This window comes from Mastigoproctus giganteus, chromosome 3 (genome assembly GCF_048544385.1).
Source record: "Mastigoproctus giganteus isolate SK-2022 chromosome 3, ASM4854438v1, whole genome shotgun sequence".
NCBI lineage: Eukaryota > Metazoa > Arthropoda > Arachnida > Uropygi > Thelyphonidae > Mastigoproctus > Mastigoproctus giganteus.
In genome coordinates this window covers 203,563,357-203,575,848 of record NC_143577.1, presented here as the reverse complement: position 1 = coordinate 203,575,848, position 12,492 = coordinate 203,563,357, and the positions used below count along the sequence as shown (strand labels likewise).

The 12,492-nt window shown below is 37.7% G+C and overlaps 1 protein-coding gene across 1 annotated transcript; it reads left to right on the top strand.

Annotated features, from left to right (window-relative positions):
* Positions 1-1,159: 1,159 nt before the first annotated feature.
* On the top strand, positions 1,160-2,963 carry LOC150088604 (5-hydroxytryptamine receptor 4-like). The gene is made up of 2 exons (XM_090370260.1): positions 1,160-1,567; positions 1,926-2,963. The coding sequence occupies exons 1-2, from the start codon at positions 1,160-1,162 to the stop codon at positions 2,961-2,963; spliced, it is 1,446 nt and encodes a 481-aa protein (XP_090226386.1).
* The last annotated feature ends 9,529 nt before the right edge of the window (positions 2,964-12,492 follow it).

Sequence of the window (12,492 nt, the reverse complement as noted above, 5' to 3'; positions counted from 1 at the left end):
CCAGAGCAGACACAGTCCTTCAGTAAATAAGAAAATAAGTTGCTTCTATCTGTGTCACAAACAATTTATCAGTTTATATCACATCTGTACAGCTGTACAGCTGTGATATGAGATTGTATATTGTATATACTACACTAACTATGACATGGTAATTCATGTCATGACGCGAGACAGGACAAAATTATCCTTCCTGTGTTTGCAATTCTACTCAGACATGAAAGGAAGGTTTCATGAAGAGAAGCTCGCCCATTAATTTTAGGCTTGAGACAGATCAGATGTTTCTCCGAAGCTACAAAATTAAGGGATTCATTTAGGGTGATACTTCTGATCAAAAAACTACGTGAAGGCGGCAACAATATTTCCAGAGTCAGATCAAGTTAATAACTTGGATGTTGATTCAGTGCGATGTGAAATCACTTGCAGTAAGGGGAAAGATGATAATGGGGAATATTATTGGCCAAATGACTCCAAGGCGTATAACAAAAATCTGTTTAAGTAGATTGACTGGACAAGTAAGTGCGATAGTCTCATTATGGGAAACTTGAACCAATCTCCTATCTTTTATATGTATGTTTAAGAGTAATAATCAGAATTTTTGAGGTGAATTTTTTCCAAAATGGTCTCCTTACAAAGGAGACTTCCAGAAAGACCAAAAAAAAACTGACTTTCTTCTCTGAAATGACCTTTCAACCTTAAATAGTCCACAGAACATTGTTTTATTCAATGCAATCTCCTTTTGCGTTAGAAATTTGTCAATAAGGGCCCGGAACGAGTTTTACTGAGTATTTACACCCATATATACTAAATTTTAAGAGGTTTGCCCTTAACGTTGCAGAAAAAGGATTTAACTTGTTGCTAGATTTCATTCATTAAAAGCAATATAGTTCTCTGTAATCTAGGGAAAAAATCATGGGAAAATATCGGCAGGAAAAATATCAAGAAAAACTATCTCTCAGAGAAAGTATCAACAAAAATTTTCCTCAGAGAAAAATGTCCATTGAAATAATCGTCTTCTTTTTAACAAATGGAAAAATCTCTTTTCTTTAAGGACACAACAATCGTTCGGGGATCCACCACCTTTTCACAGTACTTAACAGATCAGCAAAGCATAGTGTCAATAGATCAGACTCCTTCAAATATCCGGGAGTTATGATTCAACATGATAGTAGTAACACCCGAGAAATGCAGGATCGTCTTAATTGCTGGTAATAGATGCTATTTTTCCCTGCAGAAACGATTTCGATCAAAAATGCTCTCTAGAAGGATAAAATTAGTGTTATACAAAACAGTGGTACGACCTGTTGTGACTTATGTTAGTGAAACATGGTTGCTTAAAAAGAAGGACGAAAAATCTTTAAATGTGTGGGAAAGGAAGATATTAAGGAAAACCTTTGGCCTCGTAACAGAAGGGGAAGAGTGGAAAATAAGGAGAGACCAAGAGCTGAAGGAACTGTATGGAGAATCGGATATAATAGGAGTGATAAAGAGCTCAACACTTAGATGGGTACGCCATGTGATACGAGTGGAGGAAAAAGATGGCCAAGGAAATCAATGGAAGAGCAACCTGGTGGAAAAAGATTGAGAGGAAGACTGAGAAGGAGGTGGATGGATGACATAGAGAAAGACCTACGACAACGTAGGGGGAGACGATGGAAAACAATGGCCGTGGAAAGAGACAGCTGGAAGAAAATCATTAAGGAGGTCAAGGGTCTACAAGGACTGGCGCCGTGGAGTAAGTAAGTAGTATTTCACTGTCTTTGCAGTTTTACGACTCCCTTTGTAAGTGGAAAACCTTCGAAGACACTGTAGTGTAATATTTATTAAAAGAACTTAATTTGGAGTTTAATTAGAAGTTTAATCCTAATATAAGATTAATTAAGTTAAATCAATGGAAGTTATAATATAATTATCTTTTATTGTTTCAGATTTCTCCGAAGGACGCAATAAATGCAACTGGATATGACTTTCTAACAGATGAGACCCTTTCAAGGAATATCTATGAAATTATAATCGGCTTCTTTGTTATTGTATTAACATCTATTATATCAGTAGCAGGAAACTGTCTGGTTGTGGCAGCATCCTTCTATGATGAGCAGTTACGATCCCAAGTCGGCAACCTCCTGGTTGCTAATTTAGCTATTGTAGACATTGTGACAGCAATAGGGGTCATGCTACCTAGCGGCTACGCTGTAATCACTGATATCCGGGTCATGAACCACATTCTGTCCCAGATAAATTGTTATTTTAATTTCTCTACTGCAACTATGTCCAATCTTACCCTCGGCATGATTACTTATGACAGAGGTGTAGCCGTTCTTCAACCTCTCCATTATCATCAAAATATGACTAGAAGGAAGATACTCATGATGATAGCCTATGCCTGGTTTCAAGGTTGTGTTGTCCTCATTATTCCTTTAGAGTACGACTGGTGTATATACAATTACTGGGATGGGGTTTGCACTTTAAAATGGGAAATGGGTGCATTTGCCACATACTACACCGGGTTGTGTTTTACTATATGTTGGGCAATTCCAGCTTTAGCCATTGCATTCTATAATATTCGAATTATAGTAATGGCTTCCAAAATGCGTAAGAACGTGGTCCAACCTTCTTACACGGCAGTGAAGAGTGTGAGTGGGAATTCAGATCAGAAACCTAAACAGCAAAAGACAAAAGACTCTTCCGAAGCTGACAGTATTAAAAAGACAGTGAAGAGTATGTTTGTTGTGATTATAGTATACTTCGTGTGTACTATTGGATACGCTGTAACCAAAATGGTGAGGGCTGTTGCTGGAGAAGATTCGTTGCCTGTTTGGACTGCTTTCTTTGCCACAGTCAGCCAGTTCTTTGCATCGGGAACTAACCCTTTTATTTACGCTATTCTTCGAAAGGATTTCCGAAATGCCTTTAAGAAGCTTCTGAGAGGTATTTTAGAAACCCTTCGGGATATTGCCTCTTTCTGAGGAGGAAAAAAATAAAAAAATTTAAAAAATTTGATTTTGAGACAGTAAGAGGCTCTTCGTTGAAGGAATGTAAATCAAAAACGAATAAAAGATTTCTGAAGAAGGACAATTTAGACTATTAGGTAGATATGCTTGCATTTTATGTAATTTTCACATTATGTTTAGGATAGTTCATTTTAGGATAGGAAGGATGGAGGGCTGTTGGAGTGAGTACAGAGAAGGGCAACGAGATTGGTGAATGAAACAAAGGGTTGCTGTTACCAAGAAAGGCTTAAGTTCTGTAAATTGTAGCGTCTGGAGACTAGCCACCCGCGAGGTGATCTAATTGAGGTGTATAAGGCCTTGAATGGATTGAGCAAGCTCCATACTGATGGCGTTCTTCCTTTTGCTCAGATTTCTCACCTGAGGGGACATAAATTCAAACTCAGAAAAGACAGTTGTAAAATAGATGTGCAGAAGTTTTCCTTATAGTCAGCGGGTGGTTGATTGGTGGAACAAACTTCCAGCTGTCGTTGTAGAAGTTGACAGATTAAACAGATTCAAGACAGAACTAGATAAAAACATTTGGAGTCAATGGATGGGTGAAATGGGAAAGTTTTTTTTGGCTAATGCTTGCTTTTTTGCATCATATGCCTCTACTAATGCTAATGGTACAGCTACTTTTTTTGCAACATAACGAATGTGGGTGATTCTAAAAGAAAGAAAAATATACGGATTATAATTGATATTACAAAAGAAAATAATCAAATTAAAGAGAACCGAAATAAGGCATATAAATTCCGAAATACACGTAAAAGTTAACTTTCTTTCTTAACCACTTCCGGGGTTAGGTTCATATAAATCAGACATTTCCTCTGATAATCTAATGTTGGAAGCTACTGAATATGGTAAAAAATGGAATCTGTTCCACTCCTCATTTAAATATTCCAGTATCATGTCTTTTAAATTATTCACAAAGTAGGGATCAATAGATTTCTTTGCGCTATTTTTTTTCTCCAGAAACAAGATGGTTAATTCGAAAGGAGGATAAAAACACCCCTTTCTTGCATATGATTAACATTCGAAACGCCCTCTTACGGCACATTCACATTGGACTACTGTTCCAAATAATCTGTACAATACGATTCAGTAGCAAATAAAAATATTTCAGATGATCCTGGCGTGTATCATTCTATGCATTGAAACACTCTGCCAAAGACCAGACCATCGTTGGTATTACAATAACATGAATACCAGCAATTTAACTCTACAGGTAAATAGGAAATGCTTATTATGATTTATTTATTGTTCTATTTTTGGTTATATTTCGTAATTTTGATTATACGTTGAAATTATGGTTATAGCCTTTAATTTTGAGACGTGTGTCATAGCAATTTCATTCCAAATTTTAAGTGGGCGTCGTCAGTTTGTGGATGTACTGAAAGGATAATGTATCCCAAACTAGAAGCGATATGTTATCAAAAATAGTTCTAAGAAAATAACTTTTAATAACTAAGAAAATAACTTTAACACTTTTAAAACTTCGAAGGATTATATATAATTTAGAGTATTCAGTATCGTAAGCGCCAGATCCCTTTTTTCTATATTGTTTTTAATTCAACCACAACAAGTGTATAAGTTATTTTCAGGTTGCTATTCCCCAAGTGAAAGACATTGCATTATGCTGCATCAAAATATGGCTGCAACTTTTCTGACCATTCTTGAAACCCGTTCAAGCCATCCTCAAAGAGCTTGCTTTGCATTGATCATTAGTAACTCTCCTAAGCTTTAAGTCGTCTGTAAATTTTGATATCATACCCTTTATCCCTTCTTCGATATTGTTCATGAAAAACAGAAACAACAGTGGTTTGAGAATCAATCCTTGGGGGACCCCTTTTCTAATGTTATCTGAAGAATATCCATTAACCACAACCCTCTGCCTTTGCCCTCCAGCCACCCTGCCGTCCATCTTAGAATCTTTCCAGTAATCCCACATTCAAGCTTCCCTCGTGTGTAGCACCGTTTGTAGAATCGCGGATGACATACGTCCTACCAGCACGGGTGGAAAAGATCTCAGTTCGAATCCTCTCAATGGCGCGAGAAATTTTATCAATCTTTTTCGCAACATGGCTGATTTAGTCGGTCTCATGCGAGGATGCCATACATTTTTTCTCCCGGAAACTCGTGTTTTTATTCAGTAAACAGAAAATCGAACACAGAATATGTGCAATTTGCCTCAGTTGATGATGCGCCTAAAACTCTTCATAAAACAACCAACCAATGTTCCAGCTTAAACAATAACCTTTTATGTTGGACTGACTCAAATGTCTTGCTAAAATCTTGCATTCTGTGTCAAAATAGTTTACCAGGTTAGTTAAATACGATTTTCCCTTACAAAACCATGTTGTGTGTTCTTCAGAATGCATTTCTATCTAAATGTCTCTGAATCAGACTCTTAATCAAAGTCAAATTAACTGGTCTGTAATTACCGATTTCACTCTTAGAACCGCCTTTACGTATTACGGATACGTTGGCATCAATGATGCCACCATAAATAACGTCAGTGGTTTAGCCCCCTCTCTAGCTGCCTCCCTCGAAATTACAGGGTAACTGACATCAACTCCAGGAATTGTACTTGTCTTTAGGTTCTGAAGTTTTTCTAATAAACGGTCATCAGTAATTTTGAAATAACTAACTTCATATGGCCTACCCTTACTCGCGCAGCCTCTTCTCAGCATGAAGGGTCTTTCGTCAATAAAGACTGATGTGAAGTACCTATTTAATTCATCAGGAACATCAACTGGGTTATCAAAGACTTCCATATACCTGTTACACAAGTGTCTGATCTGTTTCTTTTCTTCATCTTTATATTCACATATATAAAAAATTTCTTGCCCCCATTCTTTTCTCCCTGAATCAGTGCTTTCTCATACGCACCCTTTGGTCTCGCTAATCTTATTTTTGGTATAATTACAGATCAACTTGATCCTGTTGTAGGCTTCGTACTTTTCGTCGCTCTGTAACTGTCCCATGCTGTCTTTTTCTGCTCCATTTGAGCTTTAATTACTGCAACATCTTTCTTCATCTTCCAACTAACGACTGCGTGATCACTACCTGCCAATGGTTCCTGTAGTTTAAGGGCTATGACGTCGTCTGATTTGTGAGTAATGATGATGTCAAGAATATTCTTACTCCTGGTATTTTCTCTAACATGCTGCTACAAGTAATAATCATCTAGTTTATTTAAAAAGATTTTTCCTCATGGTGAGTTTCCTTTCCACTTATTCCAATCAATTAGTCGCAGATTGAAGTCTCCCATAATGACATTCACACTTGTTGCCCATCCATCTGTATGTAGGGACTTTCGTCATAATCCTCACAACATTCCAGTGTGTAAATTACTCCCACCCTCATTGTAACTTTTCTTTCTACTAACTTATACCACACATATTCAACCTGGAGGACATAACCTCTGACTCAGTAAAAGCTGTTTTCGCGCTCGGACTGCGTTTGATAAGAAGAATGATCCCACCTTCCATCTTCCCTCTCTTTCCTAAATACATTATACATACCATAGTCGAACTCGTCATCCTCAATATCCGGATGGCACCACGGTTCTGTTAGCTCTATTGCGTCAGCATTATTTGCCCTAACCAGTACTTCTTTATCCATTCTGCCCCGTAACTAAGTTTCTCTGAACCCATAAAGTATCGTCAATGATACTGGCAAAAACCTTTGCACCAACTTTCTTCAAATGAATCGTCTCTACAAAATACATTCCACTTATCTGAAAGTGCAGGCCACGCTGAAAAAAATAACCCCCTAGAGCCTTGCAGACTCTCTAAAGTCTTGAGTTAATCCACAAGGCTTTCAGCATATAATTCCTCTTTATTGTGCCTGGGAAAAATTGAAATTGCTAATCCGTTGGAAGCATCATAAATTGTTGCTCCCAGCAAACACATCCTGGTTCTAGTCCACCTATCCTTTTTATAAAAGATGTTACTTGTTTTCCTGACAAGAGAATCTCCCAATAAAATTAAATCTTTTTTAACCAGGGCAGTATGCACTTGACTGTTCTGTTCTGGGACCGGAATCCGCTGTGAGTCACTTGGCAGGTCAGGGGATACTTGTGTTGGTGACGAGCTCCCACTTACATTTGTATTTAGTGCAAACACCCCTTTCTTCACAGACTCAACTTCCTCTAGCAGTGTACTAAGTTTTAATTTGAGATCGGTACACTCCTATCATTGGATGCAAAGAAATAAATCGGCAGTTGAGGCTTGAGTTTTTACTTGACCAACAGGCTATACAAGCAATGAATTCATGACTCACGCCGGAAGTTCCAGCAGGCACATTCGTCTGAGTCATCATGTCCTTGGACGATGTATTGAAAGTGCATCTTGTATCAACCATTATTTAGGTAAAATTTGAACTTGAGAAGGATTTCAGAAATTTAAATGTAAGATGTATTACAGAATTTAAATGAACAAAGTATTTACTGAAATTAAAGTGTCACCAAAGCTTATCCAGTAATGAAATTAAATTTAAACAACTGGAGTCTCTGTTAAATTTAACAGAAACGCTTTACAAAAGTTAGTTAAGACGGTGGAGCTAACTTGAAACACGTCTGCTCTTCTTGGAATGCTTCCAGGAGAATACATAGTTTCATAAAAAGTTCACAGTTTTAAAAATGCTCTCCTAACTTGATATTATTAAAACTGTGCTCTTTAACTTGATATCTAAAGAACAATATTTAGGTATCAAGCTGAAGAAGGCAAGGGGTTCTTCAGAGCTCGTTGTTTGGTACTAAATGCACATTGACCTGATGTTACCACACATAATTTTATACAAAATAAAATGTCCCATTTCAGAGATTTATTGCATTACTTCATAAGTATCTCAGCAGGGTTCTTTCCAAAGGGTTCTTCAAGTCATGTGATAAATAAAAGAACAGTGAACCAGTTGTGTTTAACTATACAATAACTTAATGCCGATGAGTGACCTCTTTTCCAAGTATTCACCATCTCTCTCGACCGGTTCTACAGACAAATGCAAATATGACGTCTTGGAGGTTCATCATCCTCGCCAAATCTTTCCACCGCTGAAAAACTTCTAACAGATTGGAGAGATCCTCATCGCTGCTGACGCCATCATATCCCCAAATAACTTGGCAAATGATACGAGAAAGTTGGCACCTTCTCCTGAGGATGAAACTTACGATCCTTATATTTCCAGTGAATACAGTACACTACTATAATTTAAAGGCCGTGTAATATAAATTCACTCATGACAAGATGTGCCGGTGACAAATACTTGAAGATACTTACCTACAAACTAGACTGTGGATACGAAAATAAACGACTCTTTTGCTCCCATAGCTCAACGATGGTTTAGATAGTGTCAAATGTGTACTCCATAAGAACCCACTACAAACTTTATACAATATTATTATAAACATTTACAGGAAGACTGGTAATATTGTAAATAAGCAAATAAGGCTCTAATCGAATTGAATTGTGAATTTAGTTTGTACTGTGGAACTAACCCCCAAATCTTACTAGCAACTAAGTATCTGCTAAATAATTATCAACTAAGTATGAGTATACTACAGCTTCTTGCACTTCTGTACCTGTTACATTAATGAAATAAATAATATGAATGATTTGTCCATACTTTAATAATATCTGCCACATACGAATATTTTATAATAATAATTATTATAACTCTATCAGGCCATAAGGAAGATAGATAAGTGGTATACCCCTACTCAACCAAAGCTAGGAGTTCCCTGCCGTCCAGACAGCACAAACGAAGTTAGAAAGATGGGCAAAGAACACTCCATGGCAGACACTACGATTACCTCCATCAAGACCACATAGATAAAATTGCTTCCAATGCATGGCTCACGAGTTGTACTCTCTTCCCCAAGATTGAAGGATTCATGCGCGCCATCCAAGACCAGGTAATCAACACCAGAAACTATAGAAAATACATCGCCAAGGAGCCCAGAGTGTCACATGTCGACGATGCCACCTGGTCTCAGAAACGATCCAAAACATCATTGCTGGATGATCACCCAGACTGAGTACAAGTGATAGACCGACCAAGCAGCCAGGATAATACATCAGAAGCCAGCAAGGAAATACCAGTTGATTGAAGAAAATGTACCATACTACATGTACGAACCCCAGGCAGTACTATAGACCCCAATCCACAAGCCATACTGGGACTGCGTCAAAATAACGGATAACACAATCCCCACACAACAGACCGGACATAACCCTTGTGGGCAAGAAGGAAAAGGCAATCTATCTGTTGGCGACCTGCAGAAAACTCATGGGAAAAAGTCAGGAAGTACATGAACCTAAGACAGGAGATCAAAGAGATGTGGCATATGCAACAAGTAACGACCATCCCGATCATCGTGTCAACCACAGGTATGGTGCCAAAGATCCTACATAACAGCCTAGCAACAATAGGTCTCCCAGCGAACACCTACAAGGAACTCCAGAAAGTCGCAATTCTGAACACCTGTAGGATTGTCAGAGAGTTCCTCCAACACCAGAAATAACAACAACCACCCTGTGTACTTGGTAGCAATTCCGGTCACGAGGTGGAACCGCAATCAGGGAGAAATAATAAATAAACTTGTTAAGAAAATTAAATATCCTGACAACAAGTTATAATTCAACACATAAAAGAGTTTTCCATACAAATTTATTAATTAAAAGAAAAGTAAAGAAATTACTACTCATAACAGATTCCACACTGTAAACAGAGAGTACTATTTATCTGCATAACTCTAGTCTACTGAATCATTAAGTATCAAACATTTTCTTATTAAAATTTAAAATTTGAAAATCTTCTTCTGAGTTTGAAATCAATGCTAGGCAACAAATTGTAAATTATATTCATTGTATACCTTTCTCCCAATCTATTCATTACCCTTGGGTGAGGCAAAGGAATCTCTTGGGTCCCTTATATTATGTGAGAAATTCCAAATCATTGTAACCTTGGGCTAACTACAGTTTTAATTGGGCAATTCATATAACAAATTACCAAAAATTTTGTTTTTCCAAAACTGAGTGCTAATTTATTATCACCTAGACAATTCTGCAAATTAATAAGGTCCTGCTGTAAATCATAAGTCGTATTTTTAAAGTTTTTTCCAACTGTATATACTATTACATCATCTGCATAAATCTTTATAAAAGATATCTTAATTACTTCAACTATGTCATTTATATAAATATTGAACATAATTGGTCCTGCATGAGTGCCTTGAGGTACCCCTCTCTTTATATTAGTATGAAGACCATACTAATATCGAGGCAAATGTTAATTACTGCCATAAACTCAATGCCAGCAACTTCTACTACTGGACCTCATGGGATCCCGCAATTAATGCTTAAGAGCCTGAGTCCTTACATCCTACAAGCTCTATTACTTATTTTTAACTGCTCTCAAGCCGCTGCTTCCCACACCAATGGAAAGAATATCCTAGTCAAACCAAATCCAAAAATTCGGGCTCCATCACTTGTGAAAAACTACAGGCCGATCTAAAACTCATCCTGCCTGTTGAAGCTGCTAGAAAAAAATACTGCTGCTAATCCTTACTAACAGATACTGCCAAACAACTCCCCACAAATCCACTACGCACTTCCACTCCAATCAACTGTGACCAACCTTCTAACAACGACTAGCATAATCCTCACAGCCTTTGAAAATAAAGAACTATAGCAGCCACCTATTTTGACATTGAATCTGCATTCGATGCCATGCCCAACCCATCTCTTCTAAAGCTACTAGAGAACCACTATCAGATAGGTGGTGACATCTTAACTCTCCTCACATTGCTTCTGCATAATCGCATATTGAAATTATCTCTGGATAACTCCCAATATATTTATATATTGGAATTACCTTAAATGAAATTAAATTAGTTGGATGGCTCCCTGTCTCTAAAATCCGTGCTATAACCTCCACTAAGAGTACAACGAACTGTACCCTTAGTCGAGGTTATTACAATAATCGAATTAACTTCGGTTATTGTAATACAATCCAATTCATAAGATTTCTTGTTCTTTAACTGCCAATAATCCTAAGAAAGATGAGAAAAACTATCTTGTTTTTTAAAACAACTTGACAATAATGCTTACGAAACCTAACCATATATAAAATAGCCTTTTCATATCTAAAATAATAATAATAATAAGTAAAAGAAATGTGGAACATGGAACAAGTAAAGACCATCGCGACCACTTTGACGTCCACCGATATGGTGCAAAAGATTCCCATAAGAAATTAGCAGCAATAAGCCTCCCAGAACGCGAAAGTAACGGACAGGTCGATCCCGCACAACACACCAGACATAACTGCCATCGACAAGAAGGAAATGGCTACCAGCCTGATTGGCATTGCGGTGCCCAAAACCATCAACCTCCAGAAAACCTATTAAGAAAAGATCAAGTACACAGACGAAAGACAGGAAATCAAAGAAATGTGGAATATGACCATCCCGATCACGGTGTCAGCCACCAGCATGGCGCAAAAGTGCCTCCATAAGAACCTAGCAGCAATAGGCCTTCCAGAGAACAATTTCATGGAACTCCAGAAACTTGCGATTTCCAGAAAGTTCCTCGACCAATAATAGTGACCGAACATAACAACCATCTCTTGTACCCGTCGCGAGATGGGAACACCCACTAAGAGAAGAAGAAGATAATAATAATAATAAGGAAATACATCGCCAAGGACACCGAAATGAGAGATGACACATGTCAAAGACGCCACCTGGCACTAGCAACAATCCAGAACTTCACCTCGGCATCCAGGGTGATCACCCAGACGGTTGCACTTATAGACACGAACGAACAGGTCGCCAGGTTAATTCATCAGAAGCTAGCGCAAAATACTAGGATAACTGCAAAACCCAAGGAATTGACCTTTACAAAATTAATTAATACGAGTGAAAATAGAATCCAAGGTGGGAGAGGAGGAACAGTATCTTTCACAATGTATCGAATACTAATGTTCCAACTGTGCATTAACACTTGAAGTCGAAGTTCGCAGGCCGATTTTCATTAGTTCTACTATAGGATACAAGGTTTCAAAAAAAAATTCGGTGAATGTTTAAAAAATGAATTCTGTTAAATGATAAATATTTATATTCTTAATGGTCATCTTTCTTCAACTTCACACTTGTTCCATCTTGCTTACCACTGATCAAAACATCTCATTGAGATGCCTCCGTAAATTCACTTTGCCTCAAGCACAGATCCACAGATAACAACCTCCTATCAGTGTCCTAAAAATTTTGCAGACTTTTGAGAATAATTCTGAAATTTCTGCTGTGTATCTTGACGTACAATCACCATTTGACGCTATTAATATTGAGGCTATTCTCCAGCTGCTGGACAGGTTCTTTCAGGTTAAAGGAAATGCCCTGGAATTTCCCCACTCAATTCTGTCCTCCAGAATTGTACACCTTTCTACTGTATGCGAGTGATCAACTCATCGTGTCAATGCTAGCGTTCCCCAGGAGGGGTTC